The sequence below is a fragment of the Peromyscus maniculatus genome, chromosome 3, assembly GCF_049852395.1.
Source record: "Peromyscus maniculatus bairdii isolate BWxNUB_F1_BW_parent chromosome 3, HU_Pman_BW_mat_3.1, whole genome shotgun sequence".
Taxonomy (NCBI): domain Eukaryota; kingdom Metazoa; phylum Chordata; class Mammalia; order Rodentia; family Cricetidae; genus Peromyscus; species Peromyscus maniculatus.
Genome location: NC_134854.1, coordinates 76,388,906 through 76,410,089, shown reverse-complemented (window position 1 = coordinate 76,410,089; position 21,184 = coordinate 76,388,906). Strand labels below are relative to the sequence as shown.

General features: G+C 44.4%; 1 protein-coding gene across 4 annotated transcripts in view; it reads right to left on the bottom strand.

Moving 5' to 3' along the window:
• Creb5 (cAMP responsive element binding protein 5) overlaps positions 1-21,184 on the bottom strand; it is a 402,021-nt gene that overhangs the window by 237,848 nt on the left and 142,989 nt on the right. For all 4 annotated transcript variants that reach the window (XM_006982222.4, XM_076566830.1, XM_076566832.1 and 1 more), the window contains exon 5: positions 1,260-1,432. In XM_006982222.4, the coding sequence (XP_006982284.1) occupies positions 1,260-1,432 (173 nt within the window). The remainder of the gene's footprint in view (positions 1-1,259; positions 1,433-21,184) is intronic.

Here is a 21,184-nt window from a genome sequence, read left to right as displayed (position 1 = left end):
GCGAGGCATTGCCTAGAGTTCTGCTTTTAGCAGGTGTCCTTCTGATGAACCGAGAAACCTGAGAAACAGGGCCCTCTTCTAGAGCATTCAAGAAGGAGTAAGCCAAGACTGTTTCCTGTGCCCGCCGCTGGTCTCGGGGGAGACACATGGAAAAGTTGTAAGGAAGCATCTAAATTTGCTTTAGTTTACCACAGCCCGTAGTACCTGAAAATTCAGGTTGCGTTCTGATGCATGTACCCACCCCAGCAAGTTCCCCTTCTGGTTTCAGCAGACAGTTCTGGGGACCCAGGGCAGCACCCAGCTGAGCACCCAGCAGAGTCCACTTGGGAAGCCAGTGCCTCTCTTCCCTAAGAACCCACATGCTTCCCCATCTTGTAGTTCATCTTAACTCTTTCGAGGTTGGAAAGAACACACTCCATCCTCATTCTGGGGATAGAGAAGTCGGGGGGTGGGTGGGCAGGGATTTCTCATTTCTAAGAAGCTGTTGGGTAATGTCCACATTGCTGATGGTCAAACCACACTCTGTACACTCTGTGTGGCGAGGGGCTGGACCAGTCACGTGGTAGGAAGAAGCAAGAGCAATTTCCATCCCATGCTTTGAGTGTCAAGATACTTCGACCGGTTCCCTTCAATGTCTCATTGTTGACTTGTTCCACAGATGAGAGGGAAAGGGCCTGCTTCCATTGTTTTTTTTGTTTGTTTGTTTGTTTGTTTTTTCTGTTTCAGGAATAAATATGGGCCAATGAGGAATAAATATGGGCCAATGAAGAGGCGGGGGTGGGGGGCTGATGAGAAAGAAATAACAAGAAAGGGACGTAGGGAAGAAAGACCAGAGGAAAAGGCAGCCATGGGATACTCAGGTGGCCTAGTCAAGCAGCTGCAAAACTCCCAGGACGGGCAAGGGGGAAACACTGCAAGGAGGAACCTGGGCTGGCAGAGCTTCTCTCTGTTGGCACCAGACCTTTGTCCTGAGCACTCTGCTGTGGTCTGCATAATACCTACTACGTCTGCCTGTCACTCACAAATCTTATTCAAAGGAGAAGAGGTCACAGAACGAATATCTTTCCCCCGCGACATCCAAGACTAAAAGAGCTCCCACCAAATGGAGACTCCTTCTATCTCTTCTCATTCAAAACTTCACTCTGTCCTCTTGGCAGCGTCATATCAGACAGGATAAACAACAGACCCAAGTCCCAGAAATGGAAAATATTCAAAAGCTTGCCTGAGCTCCCCCAGAGATGAGGAGGAAGTCTCCTTACCCGATCTGACGGTTGGTGGAGGGAGCCTGTGTGATGACGGAGCTGGACTGGGGTGACGGCATGGCTTGCTGAATCACAACACTGGTGTCGTGGTTGGGCATCCGTGTGCTGCCCAGCTGGTGAGCTCCAGGCCCCGACATCGTCCCACCGACTGGATTATGCATGGAGATATTCTGCCCAGAGAAGACAGAGGAGAAAGATCAGCAGGAGCCAATGTTCCATCTACTCCCCAGCCCTCCATGGTCAAAGCTGGACATCTGGTCTCGTCACCTAAACAGGATTATGGTTCTGGCAAGGCCTCCTTTCACTGGTCTTGTTATAACAACAGTTACAAAGAGGTAAAGAAAAAAAAATTATCACTTACCCAAAGAGTAAAGCACAAAAGGAAATTCATTGACATTTGCTGAGGGTACTGCCACCAGCCATCCTGAAGGAAGGCTCCCATGGTGGAGGGCGAGGAGGGTTAGTATAAACCTTATCTGACTGCACTCGAAAATGGTAAGCACAGAATGCTGTGATCTAGTGGATTTAGTTCTCCATCCTGCTTTGCATAGCATTGCACCAGGGTGATTTCCTTGTTCTCAGGACTACAACACCACAGCCACGTATCTTCTTTTCCAGGAACTAATACTTTCCTAGATTAAAATCGGGATGCTGGGCAAGCTGTGGACTGTGGAGGGATGGTTCTAATAGATCAAATCAAGGCACTGGGGGCCCAGTGACAAAGATAACACTGCAACATATGGCCTTGTCTCCACAAAATCCCCCTCTGACAACCATATGGATTCATGGAATATAGAACAGTGGTCTTGTCCTCCTGAGTATGGAATGGTGGTGTTTGGATCTGAGTGGCCCCTCAACAAATGCTATTGCCTAGATGAACTAAAGAAGGAACACAAAAATTATCTGAGCCACACCACAGACTACTGTCATGCATTGATTTCTGATGACTCCAATGGAAGCTATGTTGTTTGAAATTCAGAAATAAACTAAAATAAAATCGTGTTAAATAACTTTACTAGGTAGAAAAGCAAGCTGGTGAGACAAGATAGAATGCACCCCAAGACAGAAGAGAGTTGATCATGGTTTTTGTCACATTGGGACTGAGATGTGACAGAGTCAGAACAGAGCAAAGGAAGAGAAAGTGCATGGTCAATCTGCTAACAGTCGAGAGTCTGAGGCAGATCCCTGTGCAGGCTGGTACCGTCTGTCCTTCTGTCTAGAAGGTTAGGCGACTTCCAGAGGTCAGTGGGATAGTAGGTTGAAGATGGGGTTGGGGAAAAGAAATGGAGTGTCACTTGCAATTCACTTGAGGAAAAAAAGTATATATCTGTCCACACTTTGGTGTTAGCAAGGGGGAAAAAAATCGATGTTACCCAGGAGGCTGCGAAGTGGCCCTTTGAATTTCTTCTGCAAGGAGCAGGATTTCCTGCACTATGTGTTAAATGATGGTGATAACATGTAAGGCACTGGGGGTGGTTGCACCCATCACATGGCACCTTTCCCAGGTTTCTGATTTCTGAGCCCTAACCACACAATTTGTAAGGAGTCCAGATGGAAAACGGGCACCTGGCTCAGACTGAGAGCTGACTGTGTCGTCACGGGATCCCAAAGGCCCCTTTTATACACTGGAAGGTTTTCCTGGCACGGGAAAACACTGTAGCTGGGCAGAGGGGAAAGGAACGAAACGGTGTCTAGAGTTGTGTGGCCATGCAGGCAGGAGTTTGCTATCTTTTCCCTTATAGGATCTAAAGATTTCACGAATCACTAAAATAATGATGGAAATAAGGATCATGTGTTCGATTTCTCAAAAGCGAACCTAATACCCTTATGCTCCCAGTGGCAGAACACTGTGTGGGTGATCTCTTGTGTTGTTTAGCTCTTCAGTGATACTCAAAAGCTTCCCATATTGCCAATAATCACCTATATTTCAACAATAGGTCCAAAACCTAGAAGAATTCCCACTCTCATTTTCATAATTGTTTTTTATTGTGCTGTTTCTATTGGGTATCACGAAAGCTGTATAATTTGATATCTAGAATCCTATCTTTACACACACAGAGGAGAATAGAAAAGAATGAAGTCTCTTTGAGTTACCCAGGACACCTCCATGGGGGGGGTTGTTGTTTTGTTGTTTGCTTGTTTCTTTTGGTCTTTTGAGACAGGGTTTCTCTGTGTAGTTTTGGTGCCTGTCCTGGATCTCACTCTATAGACCAGGCTGGCCTTGAACTCACAAAGATCGGCCTGCCTCTGCTTCCCGAATGCTGGGATTAAGGGCGTGTGCCACCCCTGCCTGGCTCCCAGGACATCTCTTTTCTGTCATGTAGTTTCGAATTCTACCAGTTTACCCCAAGCACCCCTCCTCTTCCTATATTCCTATGCCTTCTTCCAGCAGCTTACACCTAACTACTGCCATTTCCTGTCCTGTAGAGGGAGACTTCTGACTTTCTTCACTTCTGGCTCTTCTCCCTCCTCCTTTCCATATCACCTCACCGAGAGCTCTTCAAGATGCATATTCAGTCACACTGCACACAGTGCAGTACGCATCCCCTCTCAAAGTCATTGCAAGGCTTCTTTGCTTTGAAATCCACCAACAGCACTGTTTGTGACCTCTCCAACTGCTAGGGGACCCTTCCTACCAAGCAGTTGATCTAGTCCTGTCAACGCTCTAGTTCTTGGGGCCGCCTCCCACCTTTCTGGAATTCTCCTGCCCATATTCTGATCTTACTCCATGTCAGTAACACACCTTGTAATGTGGATTTTCATTTTATTTTGTTTTTCTTTTTGATATCAATGCTCTTGTTTGGACTTCACCTTTAACTCTCACACTGGTCATTCCAGGGGAAGTCGTCCCCACGTCCCCACTTCCCTAGTGATGGGAACTGTTTCCTTTAGAGGGATTTTCATAAGATTACAGCTGTGCTTAATTTTATGAGTACTGGCCATTTCTGCCCTCATTTGTAATCGTAGAGAGAGTAGAAACTAAATCTGATTTTACTCTCCACTGTGACTCCATTACCACAGCACAGTGAGTGCCTGTTGACTCACAGGATAGCATTCCTAGGTATTCAGATTGGTGAGCCTCACACCTTTCTGGCCTGGTCAACTTTTGAAGCGCTAACATCTCATCTACTCACCTTGAAACCTGAAAGCATGCTGACAGTGGTAGAGTTTTAGACTTAAAGGAATTTGTTCAAGTCTGGGCTAAGGAATTAAAGGAGATGAGAACCAAGAAGAAAACTTGAAGGGGAACTCTTGGAAGCATGCTCAAAGCATCCCAAGTGAACACTTTGCTGCAATGACCAACAACCTTCTTTATGTTTATGGACAACCCAAGGAAGACTGGGCTCAGGCTGCTCAACAAGGAACTTGGTTGGCTTTTGTGGGAGCATAGCATGCATGTCACGTTAGAGAAAAAAAGCTTCACCCCAAGATGCCAAAGCTCAAGATCTTTTCTAAGAATCATTAAAGAGAAAATGATTATCATCTAGGAAGAAGTCTTACATCCTTCCCTCAGCAACCATTGTAAGCTGTCCCTTTATCTCTGAGGTCTCTACAAGATGACTCCTGAATTACATTTTCAGCCTTTCACAATTTCCCAACACACACACACACATAAAATCTGCGTGCTCTCGAGTCTTCTTCCCCTAGACCCAGAGAGTGTTTTTAAAACATTTTGGGAAAATCAACAATCTGGCAAAAGCATTCCCATTTCACATTTAGAGAAGGTGACTGTTTTCTTTAAGCATTACATAGGAATTCAAACATGAAATTATTTTCTGAGTTCACATTGTCCCAATTATGGATTCAAAACTTGTCTTTATTGATAAAAGAATAGCATTTTACATCCAGATAAATTCAACATCCAATTTCAAAAACACAAGGAGCATATTATCTTGCTGAGTTATTTTTGATTGTGCAGGTGGGGAGATTTGAAGCTAGAGAAACTATGTCACCCAACAGATGACATTGGATGGATGTCAGTATACAGACAAAGATCAGATGTGTGCACTGAAGTTCGGCCTTTGGCCTTTTCTTGTTCGACATCTTTATCAACAGTTTGGATGAAGATATAAAAATTGTGCTTGTCAAATCTGCAGTTGACACAAAGTTGGGAGACACAGCTAATGTTCTGGAAAGCAGAATCAGGTTTTTCTTGAGCCAACTGTGTGATCTGGCTTCCAAAAATGCTAACATAAATCTAGGTTGTTTTAGAAGTGAAATGTCCTGATCGGGGAAGTAATTATTCCACAGTAGGGTACGTTAGCCTAACCACATTTGGCCACCACATTTTAAGAGGAAAATTGACAAATAGGAGGGAATGAGAGTAATGAATGCATTCAAAATGCATCCCAGGGAGAACGGCAGAAAAACCAGGGAATATTTAGTCTGAAAAGGGGAGACCTGGAGGGTCACACTACATGCTTTCAAATATTTGCAGGATTAGACACAGTCTGTGTCTCTCCGGAGGGCATCATTTCAGAGCATAGAATCATGATGCTAAGAAGCCAATTACAACTACAACTTGAGTGTCTACGTTGAAGCAGGCACTATGGTAGATATTTTATAAACCACATCCATCTCTAGTTGTTATGGTGATCCTACAAGGTGGACATCATTGCTTTCATTTTAAGAAGAGAAAGAAAGCAAAAGTCACCATCACCTACGAAGCCACTGACCTCTGGACACCCTCAGTCTTATGGGTCAATGCTTCAAAACTATAGAGTTAACCTTCTGTTAGAATTAGTTATTAGTATGTAGAGATATCCAAGACAAAATAAAATATTCCATCAACTACTCAGCTCCTTGGGTCTGGAGTAAGCCATGATGAATGGTCATCATCCGTGGTCAGGGATGATCACAACAGGATTCTTGTATCAGGAGGGAGATAGCACAGGATGACTTTCAGATCTCCCATGGCTAAAGCACCTTCATTTACATGGGTCATACTTGGGTTGACACGTTTTAGATGATCAGGTACATATACTACTTTTGAAGTTGTACTGGTTTGAGAGTTAGTAGGCTTCTCCTATCTCAATCTCCCCCATTGGTGCCCAGTGGCCATGTAACCTAGACAAATCACTCAGCAACATCATGCTCAGTACCCTCAACATTAGACAGGGGTAGGGTATCCCAGGACCACTCGGTCTATCATTTCTCCAGCTTCAGCACTCCATGAGTCTCTTCTGCTACATCTTATGAGTCACTAAATACCCAAAACAGACACTTGGGGCTGTGATTCATTGGCTTACAAACTGGTTTTTTTTTCCTCTATAACCATAAGCTTTTGTGGAAGTGGACCTTTCGAAAATTACCACAGATGGAAGGGATCTAGCAAAGATGCTATCTCCCAGCCATTGGCTAGAAGCTCCATCGACTACAAAACAGTCTTGACCTAGCTTTCTTCCTCTTTGGCTAACACTCTCAGCTTGTCCTTGACATCTTCTTCCTTCTTGCCCTGAAATGCATTGTTTTCAAGTCATTGCTGTTCTGAGGCATGCAGGGTATGAATGGGGTGAGAATCAGGGGAATAATAAGTCTTGATTGCATAGCCAGTGAGCTTGAGGTAGAGTGGTAATTGACTTTCTGCATGCATGGACTTGGAGTACAATATGCAAAAAAACAACTTAGTGTACAAGAATGGACATCCGTGTTCTTAAAAAAATAACTATAATTTCAGGGTGTGGTAATGAAGGATGAAGGGAAGTGGACCACAACTGAAAGTAAAGCTTAGCACGCACAGTCCAACCAAGGAAGATTCCCACAAGGTTCTAAAATGTTATCTTCAAATCTACATTCTATCCAACTGCCCAGGTGTGGAGACTTTACAAGTTTCTTCATAAAGATCCGGGGTCATCCTGATGCGCATTTACAAGCCAAGTTGTGCAATCTTGGAGTTGTCTGCATTTTAATGATGCCCGGGGAAGTTATGAAGACTTCCAGAACCTCCCAGGGCTTAATGTCCATGAACTGCATCCAAAAGATGCCTAAGACATTCACGGAATGACAACAGCTCTATCCCTCTGGATGGTACTAGGCTTGAGGAGGTATGGGGAAGATGTCAGTGAGTCATGGTTTTTTTCTTTGGTCCTCTCAGTAGCTATGGCAATATTTGGTGGCAGTCTTGCTAGGAGGGTAAGCTGATCTGCAGATGGGGATAGAGTGAAGAATTAAAAGAGTCACAAAGTGGGAAAGACACCAGAGTCCACCCAGGCGGGTGCCTCTCTCCATAGCGCTCTCTCTCTCTCTCTCTCTCTCTCTCTCTCTCTCTCTCTCCCTCCCTCCCTCCCTCCCTCCCTCCCTCCCTCTCTCTCTCTCTCTCTCTCTCTCTCTCTCTCACACACACACACACAGACACACACACACTTTTTATATGTGTGTGTGTGTGTGTGTGTGTGTGTGTGTGTGTGTGTGTGCGTGTGTAGCACTCTCCTTAATGGAGTCAGAGAAAGCAGGATGCACAACATAGGCGGAGAAAGCACACCGTGTAACTTCTTCAGGAGGGAGGACGAGAGTAGAGTACAGGGTTCTGTGAAAACTCTGGCCTGGAGCGGCAAGTAGAAGCTGTACTCTCTCCACGTTTGCTTCTGGGGAATTTTAAGAGGGCCAAGGTATGGGGGGAAACATGAGCTTGGGATCGGCTGGACATTGGGTCATGTCCACACCAGCTCTGTATCACTTGGGCATGCTATTTTTGTTCTCTGAACCCTACCATCCTCAATTTACAACAGAGATAACCATCAAATGACGGGCTCTCAGCCAGGAGCATGTGAGACAGAGCTATCCCAGCATGGCGGCGAGTGATAGCAAATACGTGTCGCTTTCCTTGTAGTAAAGTAACATGCAGCCCAGAGGGGAAAGGCACCTTCTCATGGCTCATCCCATGACTAATAAGAGTAGAAATCATTTTAATAATGGCCAACACTTATGCAACAATACCATATGTCAGAAAATCCATTCAAAGCTGACTCTCAGATAAGAGGCGGTGGCACACGCCTTTAATCCCAGCAGAACCAGGCGAATCTCTGTGAGTTCAAGGCCAGCCTGGTCTACAGAGTGAGATCCAGGACAGGCCCCTAAAACCCAGAGAAACCCTGTCTTGAAAAAAAGAACAGAGGTGGATAATGTAAGCAGCCCCATTTTGTAGATGGGGAAAGTGAGGCACAGAGAGACTGAGGAGAATGTCTTAGATCCAGGTGTGCAGATCTAGAAACGAGTTCACAAGCAGGAAGCTGTGCTGTTACAATTGTCTTGTAGTGAGAGCATTTCCTTTTGGAAAAGGTCACGGCAAAACATGAAGAGTGTCAGTGCTCTTTACATGAGCATCATAGAGAGTGGTCAGTAATGCTGCTTTGTGTCCCGAGAAACACAGGCTATGTGTCACACCAGTCATTCGGATCCATGTCTTCACCGACACCTTCACACCTGGAAGTGCTGGGGGTGACAATATTAATTCATCTCAAAGACCAGTGTCCTTGTCTGAGGAATATGTTTGCAGAACGAGCCTCCCTCTGAACTGGGGGAAGGTACCACAGCAGGCGGGGGAGAACAGCGTGCGCATGGCTAGTGCAATCCTCTGTGGCCTTGGCTACTCATCCAAAACCCAAAGTAGACAGTTCCCTCAGGGGCCTTTACAGCCTGGAGTCTGTATAATCCAGAACAGCGCTCCCACCCAAATGGTCACCCTCTCCTCCAATCCCCAGATCTCTGTCATTTGCCTAAATGCTGGGGTGGAGTACCTGAGCCCTTCCTGGGTGCAGTTTATAGCTACTCATTTAATACCCTAGTAAAATACCCCAGACAATAAACTTCTTCTCAGGTGCCACCCTTGACTGTGAGAAAGTTTCCAGGTGTCTCTCAAAGGTCCCACCCTTTCCGTTACAGATTCACCCACCTAGAACGGTCCATGTGTCTGTCCTCACCTCCTTCATTATCCCCACTGTCTCCATTTAATATAGTCACGTGGTGCTGTGACTTGGATATGGTGTGTGTGCCCCCAAGGGGTCATGTGCTGGAATTTCATTCCCATTGTGAGGGAATAGGAAGGCAGGATTTAATCCTACTATGATATTTAGAGGTGAGCCTTTCACAATGACTCACAAGGTGACTCCATAAGGTATGCAGGATGGGGCCTTGTGGTTGAATCCTAGTGGTGTAATAAGGAAAGAAATCAGAGGCTGTAGGCTCATGCATGTCTGTCTCTGGCCATGGGATCCTTCTCAGGACCCTGTTGACAAGAAGATACAACCTTGACCACAGACACCCAGAATGTTGAGCCAAAGATGAACCTGTTCCCCTAAGATATCACTTACTCATTCTATGGTGTTTTATTAGGAATATAAACTGAACTAATTCCCATGGGTTAAAAGAAAAAAATACTCTCTACTGTACTCATGTTATAGAATTAGAACTGAGCCAATGTCAGTGGCTGCTCCTGGAGCCATTGGGGCATTGGAAAAAACAGGCTCAAGCCACCAAAAATGATTTGATGGCACCACTCACTGATGGGATTCTTCAGTTCTCAGAATCTTCCAGACAGTTGTTCATTCCATCGTGGCATGGAAAGACTTCAGTAGGCTATCTACTACCTTCTACATAGGCCTCCAAAAGGTTCACAAAATGCCTCCAACCAACCTTGGTAGTATTATCCAGCAGCCTACCCCCCATCTCCTTCCCATGCCCCCCCCCTCTCTCTCTCTCTCTCTCTCTCACACACACACACACACACACACACACACACAGAGAGAGAGAGAGAGAGAGAGAGAGAGAGAGAGAGAGAGAGAGAGAGAGAGAGAAAGAGAGAGAGAGAGAGAGATCAATGCTTCCTAACAGTCGGGCTCCAGTTCACCTCTGCCTATAGCAGTTTCTCTGTAGTCAGTCCATTCCTCCGGATTCGGATGATGTTTCCTCCTCTGTGGAGTCTTAGGACCCTTTCTTGGTATCTGCTTTACTTCTCGCTCTGCACTCCTGCCCTGCCCTCCTCACACTTCAAGAGAGAACCGTGTTCTAAGAAAGGTCAGTGCCTGTATTCATGGTGTGTGCTCAATAGCCATGCCACATAGACAAGTTATTCGGTGAGTGTTGCATGTTCTTAGGCACAGATGCAGTATCTGTGTGCTTCAGATTTCTCATTTGCGAAATGGGAACAGCCTTACCCTGTAAAGTTTTTGTAAGGATAAAGTTAGGGAACATAAGTACAGTGCTTAATGCCTTGTTGGCTACATTCAGTATCCTTATGGCCCTCATTGTAAGTACCGTTAGGTTTATCGTCACAGTTACCAATGATAACAGCAGCTCTGCCGCATCCTTTACTACTAAGATGCTCTCCCCCTTAGTCCAAGCATCCTTCTGTCAAAGTTCTGGGACCACAATGGCAGTGTTATTTATTTTTAAGACCATCTTGTTCGCTTCTGTTTCGAATGCTTCGATGACAAGGGTGGGGTCTGACCTAACATGTTTGTTGAGTAAGTCTACAGAAAAGTGCAGTTAGTGTTGTAGAAATGAAAAGAAAAAAAAAATCAGGCCCTCGCACTGCCACCACTAGCTCACAGGGTGGGAGGGAGGGGGTGGAGAGTGCTGAGGATCAGATGGCAAACACTTGATCCGAGGAATATCTAACATAGGTGCACATACAACAGAGACCAAGATGCATCATGGATGGCTGACGGTCTACCTTTTGATGCACAGCAGGCTAGTCAACAGGTCTGGTCACAAGCCACCAACCACTAAGTACATGATCGCACTGAATGCCTCCAGTTTGGTAATTTTGTTTTCATGATTCCAACAGACTTTTTTTTTTTTTGCCATATTTTACTGCTAGTTCTGGAGGGCTGTGTCTCCTTGTCTGCTCCTCCAGCTTTATACTATCATTCCAGTTTGTCATCCTTTGGTCCCTCCCAGACCTCTGGAGATCTCACCATGCAATGAACTGACATAACCTGGCACTTTCCTAGTACTCCTCCTAATCCCAAAGCCTGCAGCTCAGAATTCTATTAAAAGCCCATTCCTAGGCTCATCTTCAAGACTTTATATCTAAGCTCACTCTTCCCATTGCCGGTTCAAACCCTCCACTCAAGCCTCACTCATCTATCCACCATAAGACCTACCTGTGATGACTGTTGTCTCCACACTATGGCCTGAGCATGCTCAGAGGCCCTCTGTGCCTAGTCCCACACTGTTTGGAAACTAATCAACAGCATTTTCTCACATACAAAATGAGGATGGTCACCCTTGCTTCCTTTGAACATAAAAGTAAGGCACAGTAATGCTTGGGAGAGAGTTTTACTCCATCAGTTTTCCTAACACACACAGCGTCTAGACTCAACCTTTCTGCCCCCTCTTCTGATGGCCCCTTATTCTCAGCATAACTCCCCTCCTCTCTCTCTCTCTTTCAGGTTTACCTTGGATATCACTTTTCCAATGTCTCTCCTTGTCTAAGGTACCTTTGAAGCACAATTTACATGACGCATTTGGTGCTGTGACTCCCAGAAAGACCAGGAAAGTGTTCATCTCATTTGGTGCTATGACTCCCAGGAAGACCACGAAAGTGCCCATCTCATTTGCTTCCCTTGCTTCCATCTATTTCCGTGACTGGCACAGAATGGATGATCTGTTGCCCGGATTGACAGATGAGTTACAGTGTCTGAGATCATGCTACTGAAGTACAAAGACGCAACTTCCTATTGCTCAAGTTGTGCACAATGTCCTTTGAGGCTGAGATCCCAATAGAAAGAGGTGACAAGTGCTGGATTCGATCTTCCCAAGGTTCCAGCATATGCAGCCAACATGGTGTTCAGCAGACTCCTCCAAGGCCCCATGTCATCAGCTTCAACCAGAGCCACCAACCAAAGCGAACACATACCAGGAAATCCAAGGGCAAGGATCAGAAACATGAAGGTGTAGGGAAGGCAAGCAGATGCTGGCACTGGCCTTGGCAGGCTCTCACCCCTTCATGGCTTAGGGAGGACAAAAGGGCCGTGTTCCACAAGGGGAACGGAGCCTAGAGGGCAGTGTAGAGCAGTTGCCAATAACTTGGTGGTGGGATAAGAGGTGAATGTCTAGTTCTGGGAATTACTATGTAAATCTCACTTCCTTCCTAACCAGAACTTTGTCAACTTACTGAAAAATGAGAACAAGGAGTGTGTCTCTCCAGCTTGTCAACAAGAATCACACACTTCATAGCAGAAACATAACCATCACATTCTCTTGGAAGCCACATGGGATATCACTGACCTGAGATGAGTCACACCTTTGCTTCCCTTTGCCCTGGCCCCTCTTCCTCAGTTCTTATTCTTTACTGGCTTAAGAAGCCAGAAAATTATGGTCTACTACAAAACTTGCTGGAGCTCTGGTTGGGTATCTGCTTTTTTGAGAATTTGGCAACAGGATGGCCTGACCACAAACTAGACCCACTTGCCTCAGTGGCAAAGAAACGTGCTCCAAGGCTTCCTCCTCTGAGACAATAGAGAATGAGTTGCTGGTACTTCATCTCAGGCTGGTAGGACCCGTCAAGTGACTCTCTGTGAATAGCCTTGCTTTGTAAATTGTTTGGTACTGGGAAACAGAGCTGCTGAGGTGCTGGTCTGGTGACCCATCTGGACTCAGCAGCCTCTTTCTATTTTGGAAATCACCTGCTTTCCTGGAGGACAGGTGCCTCACATTGCCATGCTAGCTGGCTGGTTCAGTCTTGGCCAAACAAAACCAAAATGGCAACACAAGACAGAGTCAGTGAGATGTTGGGGTTGCCATGTTTGATGACAGATGAAGAATATAATGAAGTAACATTTTTTTTCTTGAGCATGGCAAGCAAAACAGAATTTGCCATATAGCATAAGAGAAACCAGTCACCACTGGGTGTAACAGTCCCCGGTGAAGCTTCTGGAATGCCTGTCTGAATATTAAGAGCAGATTTTTGTAGCATGAATCTTCAAAGTTCTTATTAATAAAATCAAACCTGAGGCCAGTTATTAGGGTGAATGCTGGTAGATCAGATGCAGAACAAGCCACAGCTACCTCACCTGGCCAACTTCTCAGCTGATCTTGTTTCCTCAGACTGGAAGCCTCTGTGTCCTCATATCCGAATGGCTCTCAGCTGAACTGCTGCTCAAAACCTAAAAGCTTAACCAGCCAAAATGCTTCTAGTTCCTGGTCCTCACACCTTATATACCTTTCTGCTTTCTACCACCACTCCCTGGGATTAAAGGCTCGCTTTCTGGGATTAAAGGCATGAGTCACCATGCCTGGCCGTTTCCAATGTGGCCTTGAACTCACAGAGATCCAAAGGGATTTCTACCTCTGGAGTGCTAGGATTAAAGGTGTGAGTGCCACCATTTTCTAGCCTTTGTATCTAGTGGCTGTTCTGTCTCTGACCCTAGATAAGTTTATTAGGGTGTACAATATTTTGGGGAACACAATACCACCACAGATTTTAAACATTTCTGCCAGCAGTATCTTGGATTTTCCAGATCCTTGGGGCTGCAGAAAAGTGGAAGAGAGCCAGTGAGGTAGCTTCCATTTGCATAGTGTGGCTAAGATGTCCCAAACCCTGCATGACATCACCCGTGACTACTGTAATTCCATTTTGTCCTAATGTCCTCGAGACCAGACTGTTCCTGTGGACTGGTAGCCTTCCTGTGCTGTTCCCCTCTCTTCCAGGCACTTGCTCCAGAGGTCCCTTCTAATGAGGCTCCTGAACATCTTACAGAAATTCACATCTCTGCTTCTTTAATTCCCCCAGCCCATCCTTTCCCATTCATACATCCTCAAACACATCTTCCAAGCTGAATACACCTGCTCCTTCTGATTCCTATACTGGAAAGACTTAAGAAGAAAAAAAATGATATAAAATACCAGCTAATTCTAGTTTTCCCACCAAGGATGTCTATGAATTTGGTCCCTCAGATCTCATGCTTTTAAATCACCTTTAAAAGCCCAAATTTATTTTCCTATATAATACCCTGCCTCCTGTTGCTATTACATCCCTTTATTCTAAAATCTCCTTTTCCTCCATCATACCACCGTCACATCATCATTCCAGTATACTATGAGCCTTTCAGGGCACAGAGCAGAGTGGAAGCAGGCATGGATCTACAATCAAACAATATCCAATGCAATTACATCTTTAGTAAATGGGAATTACTCTTATTTCACAAACAAGATATTTATAATATACTGTTTCACTAGAGAAAAGCAATACAATGAATAAGGGAGAAGAAATGGCCCATCATTTTACACACAGGAAAAAAACTAATATTATATATATATACATATACATATATATATGTATATATATATATATATATATATATATATATATATATATATATATAATATGTATATTGTTCAAGGGACTCAAAAGACCAAGAAATCTTGGCTTGAGAAACAGACATACATTGTCTTTCTGCTCCAGCCCACCTGTAATAACTGAAAACTTAAGACATGCAACTTTATTGCCTAGTGTTTAAGGTCACATAGTAACAACATAAACTTACTTCATTTACTCATGATTCAGAACTCCTGATTGGACAGAAAGAAACAATAGAAGGCAGAGTTAAGATGAGCTCCTGTCCCGTGGTGTGCTCAGGTAACCCAGCCCCACCCCACGGAGATGAGCCTAGACAAGCATCACTCCACTGAACCTGGGGACACACCCTCCAAACAAGGTCTTGCTCTAAGGCCACAGCTTCCTATTTGCTGACATTCCCGCTGGCAAGACAATCGGGCTTGGCATAAGAAGGGCTTTATATGCCAGAGTCACAGAAGGAAGAATTTGGCACCTGGTGTTTATGTACCATAAAACCATCACCAGACTGAGCACAACTCTCTGTTTCTGCCAAAATTCCTGGGCAGGAGGGGAGGAGGAGACTCAGAACTGCGTTTTTCTAGCGAGGTAACCAGGATCTATGGGTTGACTTGCTAAGCAACGTGCTAATGCCACCAGAGATTTTTATTTAGGTACCCGCCCCCAGCAACCTCCCGTTTCAGTGGTGTGACTCCTGCTCTATAGGCCTTCTGTAACGGGAACACTCCATAGTCACCCCTGAGTTCATTTTCATTCCATTGTGCCCTGAGGACAGCTTCAGGATGGGGCGGACTTACTGGCTATTTGATAAACTTAAAACAAAACAAAAAAACAGATAAGTTTAGACATCTAAAACAGACATGCTAAGAAAGTTGGAGACTCCAATAAGAGCCATGACTACATTGCTGGAACTTTCGGTGAATTATTAGACCAAGCAGCTCATAGTTGTTCCAGTAAAGTGAGGTTCCTGTTCTCTGTAGAGATGCATATGTGGGTGTGCTTATCTTCTTGCTTGTTTTACAAATCAGTGTGTGTGTGTGTGTGTGTGTGGTGCAGGTTTATTATCATCTGGTTACTGTATAAGAGACAAACTGTAGGTATTTATATGAAGAAATAGGCTTCTCAGATGCATTTGACAGCCCTATTCTTTACTAGTCACCTTATGAAATGTCTTTCAAGACTTTGTAGATAACTTTGCAATTTTAAATTGGCTTGAAGGATCAAAAAAAAATTTGAGTACCAGAACTCATTTTCAAGATTGTATCTGCTGGTAAAACACACACTACGGGCAAGAAATGAACCACAGAGCACTTGAGGGGCCTGAGTGATCTTTCTTCTGCTGAAGGAGCTTTGCCTGTGAATCAGCTCTGCAGCATCCCCAGGGGATGATATCTCTGGGGAGCTAAGTTTCTGTCAACTCCATTCTCTTTGCCACAGAATAATAATATTTAGAGATAAAACCTAGTCTCCCTTTCCTAGTCTAGGAAGAGGCCCTTCTAGGAGCTGAGACTGTCCTAAACCGAAATGTCTTCCTGTGCACACTGAGCCACTGGTTCCAAAATCCTTTCACAATTCCCCAGTTGACAAAAGTAGAGGAGAGAAGCCTATGGAATGGAAGCCTATGGAAGCATGGAATGCCCAGAAAGAAAGCTGGCGCATGGATTCTTCAAACCAGTCACATGAAACTCCAGGGGAGACTGAGGAAGGAGGACTGTTCAAACAGAATGGGGAGGTTGGGGGTTTACGGCCTTCTGTCTTACCTTTTGTGACATGATCCGATTACATCCAGTTACGAGTGTCCTGTAGCACAGACAAGTGTCTGCAGATCCCTCTCAAAGCCACACTTTGAACAAGCCTGCTTGCTCCTTCAGCTGACTCAAGCATGCTGGACTCACATACCGATCACACCTACATCTTACACTGTGCTCAATTAAACAAAGGGTCCCGACAAACCTGGAGAAGCCTGCTGCCTTCCAGGAGAGACTATGGCTGACAGCTGACCTATGAGCTCCAGGGTACATGGAGAGGGATGCTCTCCTGCCTCTGGGCATAGTCCTGTGGCCAAAGGGGCGTTGGGCTGTGATGTCACAACATCTTTAATGTGCAGAATTTAATGGCTTGATTTCGGCTGAAATGTAGGAAAATGAAAAGGAACAGAAAAACCCCACACCAAGGAAGCAGATCACTAACACCAAGGAAGCTGGGCATGAAAAGAAGCTATCCCAGGCAGCGGGACAGGAACTCAGATGGGTAAATCTCATACTGGGCTCATGAGCACACTGGGAAGACATGTAGAAAAGTATTACAAGAGCCTAAGACTCCTTCATGAAAATTCTGAGGGAAAGGTACCCCAGAGAACCTTGGATCCAATCTTTGCCTCAACACTGAGGAAAATGGAGCCCTGAGGGGCCACATCTACTCAAAGGCAGGGCTGGAGTGTGGGTCTCTGGACTCTTACTATGGATTTGTTCAGCTCATGTGAGATTCTTGTAGCATGAATCTTAAAGAGTCTTATTAATAAAAAGACTGGGGTGAATGCTGGAAGATCAGAGAAGCAGAACAAGCCACAGTTTCCTCACCTTACCAATTCGTCACCTGATCCTGTTTCCTCAGACTGGATGCCTCTGAGTCCTCATCCAAATGGTTCTCAGCTGAACTGCTGCTCAAAAGCCTAAAAGCTTAATCGACCTAGTTCTTGGTTTTCACACCTTATATACCTTTCTGCTTTCTGCCATCACTTCCTGGGATTAAAGGTGTGAGTCACCATGCCTGGCTATTTCCAGTGTGGCCTTGAACTCACAGAGATCCAGGTGAATTTCTGCCTCTGGAATGCTAGGATTAAAGATGTGAGTGCCATCATTTTCTGGCCTCTATATCTAGTGGTTGTTGTGTTCTCTGGCTCCAGATAAGTTTATTAGGGTGCACAATATTTTGGGAAACACAATATCACATTTCCCCTTTTTTTGTTTAAAATTTAAAAAGCTTATAACTAATACAAGAAAAACCATATCCAATAAGTATATACAATATATACAGTCAAGAATTACATTAACAGTGTCTAGTCCATTAACATTTGACAGATTCAGACAAAAAAACTCCATTATATATATATTAACAATATCCAGTCCAGTAACATTTGACAAACTCAGACAAAAAATTTTCATTACTTATCCTATTTAAAACAAGTAGTTTCTTTTTAAAAGTAGATTCAATAATTGACCATTTTATCTTATATCCATATTCTCTTTTTTTCTTTTCATAATAGAGTCAATAATCTACCTTTTGTCATTTTTATATCTTCCCCTTGTTTTAGAGTAGATTCAATGATCTACCCATTTATCCTATTATTTCTTTGTCTTTTTCCTTAGAGTAGATTCAATGATCTACTTCATATCTATATTCTCTTCTTTCTTTTTCTTTCTTTCTTTTTTTTAAACAAAAACTCTGAATCTAATCTCCTTGTTCAGCTTTTTCCCTGACCATTAAAAATTAACAATTTGTAAACAACCACCATAACAATGACAATATCCATAACTCAAACGATCAAAAACCTCCCATTCCACCTCTTGGGAATGTGGGTGTCATTTTCTTAAAATTACTTCCTGCTTTCTGGAGCAAAGACATCTTTAGAGGATCCTGAAAAGAAAATTTTGGGGTTAATTGTCAAGTCCTGGGAGAGGTAGCTGTATCATTTGTTGTCCAGTCTCTGCATAATGGGAAAATGTGGGGCTTGTCTCAAGTCCTTGCTCGAGTTGTCTGTGAATCTGGATCATCTTAGCTACCCATTTCAAAATTGTCCTGAGCAGTGTGTAGTCCAAAGCCAATCTTTCCATGGTGTTAATCAGCTTAATGACTTTACCATAGTCCATGTGAAATCATCTTTGTGGGGTCCTATCATCCTTTTGAAGATTTCAAAGTTACTGTTAGGCATGGTCATGGTTCCCTGCAGATTTGTGTGTGTGTGTGTGTGTGTGTGTGTGTGTGTGTGTGTGTGTGTGTGTGTGTGTGTGTGTGCCTCCTCTGTGATTTGGAACAATCACAATCTGATAAACGTCTGTCTCTCAGAACCATGAATGTTCTTCCCTGGAAGAGAAAATCTTGACAGCAATTTCTCCCCACCATTTGTCTTGCCAAACTTTTCCAAACTGACCTTTGCTGATGCTTTCTTGTAACATGATGGTCCTGGCAATTCTTCTCTGAACAAGCAGCAGTAAACCATTCATCCCAGGTAGCAGCATCACCGCAGTTACAAACACGATGAGAAGCAGCCGCCACCTCCATGGTCCCACTGCCACCATTGGTGGCTTGGCCCAGGCCGAGGCTTCTCCTTAGAAAGCCTCCTAGGCCAGCCTCAAACTCGGGATCCTCCTGCCTCTGCCTCCTTCAGCAAATCTTACCAGCATGCGCCACCACAACTGGCAATGTGTAGCTCGGGTCTGAGCTGGGGCCTGCAAGGCCACAGACAAGTAGCTTTTTCTTGAATTCATACCACAAATGTTGGGCACCAGATGTAGCATGAATCTTAAAAGGTCTTATTAATAAAAACAAACCTGGAGCCAGGTATTGGGGTGAATGCTGGAAGATCAGAGAAGCAGAACAAGCCACAGCCACCTCACCTTGCCAATTCCTCAGGTGATCCTGTTTCCTCAGACTAGAAGCCTCTGAGTCCTCATCCAAATGGTTCTCAGCTGAACTGTGCTGCTCAAAAGCCTAAAAGCTTAATTGACCTAGTTCCTGGTTTTCACACCTTATATACCTTTCTGCTTTCTGCCATCACTTCCTGGGATTAAAGGTGTGAGTCACCATACCTGGCTATTTCCAGTGTGGCTTTCAACTCACAGAGATCGAGGTGGATCTCTGCCTCTGGAATGCTAGAATTAAAGGTGTGAGTGCCATCATTTTCTGGCCTCTATATCTAGTCGCTGTTCTATTCTTTGACCCCAGATAAGTTTATTAGGGTGCACAATATTTTGGGGAACACAATATCACCACAGATTTTATCTCACACTCTCATTTCTTACTGATATTTGGACCTCAATATGTTTGACCCATAAAGAAATGACTTCATCTTAGAAGAAAAAAAAGCTGAGAGGCATTGGATGGAGGGAGAGGTTAGTCAAGTTGATGACTGTATGGCGGCCATTACTGGGCTGGCAGACTTAAGCAAAGGAAAAGGATTCTCTTGGATGGACGCTGAGCTTCAGCCCCAGTCAGTTGGAGTCTCTGATGACAGGAGGATGTTTGCAATTGTACTGTAAGGGTCCTTAAAGTTGTCTCAAAAACAATACAAAAGAACAAGAGAACAGAACAGCACCAAGGAAAGAGAGCAGAGTTTGATGCCTTTCCTCTGGCTTTTCCCCTTACACTTCAAGTGCCCAGCACAAAGTTATTACTGTGTGCACATGAGATAAGGTTCTGATTTAAAACAATGCTTAAAAAGCAGAGGGTGGTGGTGGTGGTGGTGGTGGTGGTGGTGGTGGTGGTGGCGGCAGCAGGGACAGGAAAACTCAATGGCCACTATGGCTTCGTATACAGATTGTGTGGCACTCAAGGCTGAAATCCTAAACTCCGTGTTTTTACCCCCTCCGAGCTGCCTATTGTGTGCTTATAAACAGGAACCTGGCAGCATGTCAGGGGTGCAAATTGATTTCCTTTCCCAAATAAAATTGTAAAAAGCAAATAAACAAGGTTATGTGGGCTAATGAAACATTACATGCCAGGCTGGGGAGAATTCCTTTCGAATGTATTTTCTTGTGCAAAAGCAACACAATGCATCCATGAAAGGCTCTTTCATAAACAACATGTTTACACAAGAATGCATTACTTGAAAGAAAAGGAAAACTATGGTGCATCTCCCATGATGTATTTGGATTATGTTTTATGAAATAAATTAAGGGGAAGAGGGTAAGAAGGGGGTCGGTCCCTGCAGTGTAAGACAATCTGAAAATTAACCGAAGCTGCTAAAAAACAAACTGGAACTATTCTTGTTTGACAAATTATTTTATCTGAGTGCTTTTGTAAGTTATCAACAGACTTAAGAAGCCCACCTTCAGGATTATCTTAATGGATTGAATCTAGCTCCAAGGAGAAAGTGAATGGCGCCCACCCCACTCCGAGATCCTGGGAGAGCTCACTTGGCTGCCGGGCATCAGTGGAAACATCTCCTGGAGAGCGGCCTATTTCCTAATGGAGATGCCGTGGCCAGCTGGAAGCAGTTTCAGTAATCGAATGTGTAAGAAACTTCGCTGTAAATTGCCTACCTCATGCTTTACAACAAAGAATGGTGAATTTGGCCCTAAAACCAAAGCTGTCCCTGGTGGACTGTGAGCCCCAGTGAAATCATCCCATATCATCTCCCACCCTTCTCCCATCTTCAAAAACCTTTTCTGCCTGAGAAACTAGGTAGTATGGAGCCTGGTAACATTTACATACACAAACTCCGGAGACATCTGACATGCACTCAGAAGGGTGTGATAATCGAGGCAAGGGCAAGGCAGCAGGAGAGGGGGAAGGAGGGAGCTTAGTTGGTCAATTGCCTGTGGCTCAAACACGAAGACCTGCATTTGATCTCTAGCAGCAAAGTTAAAAAAAAAAAAAGCTCCGGGCTTGCTTACAATCCCACCAC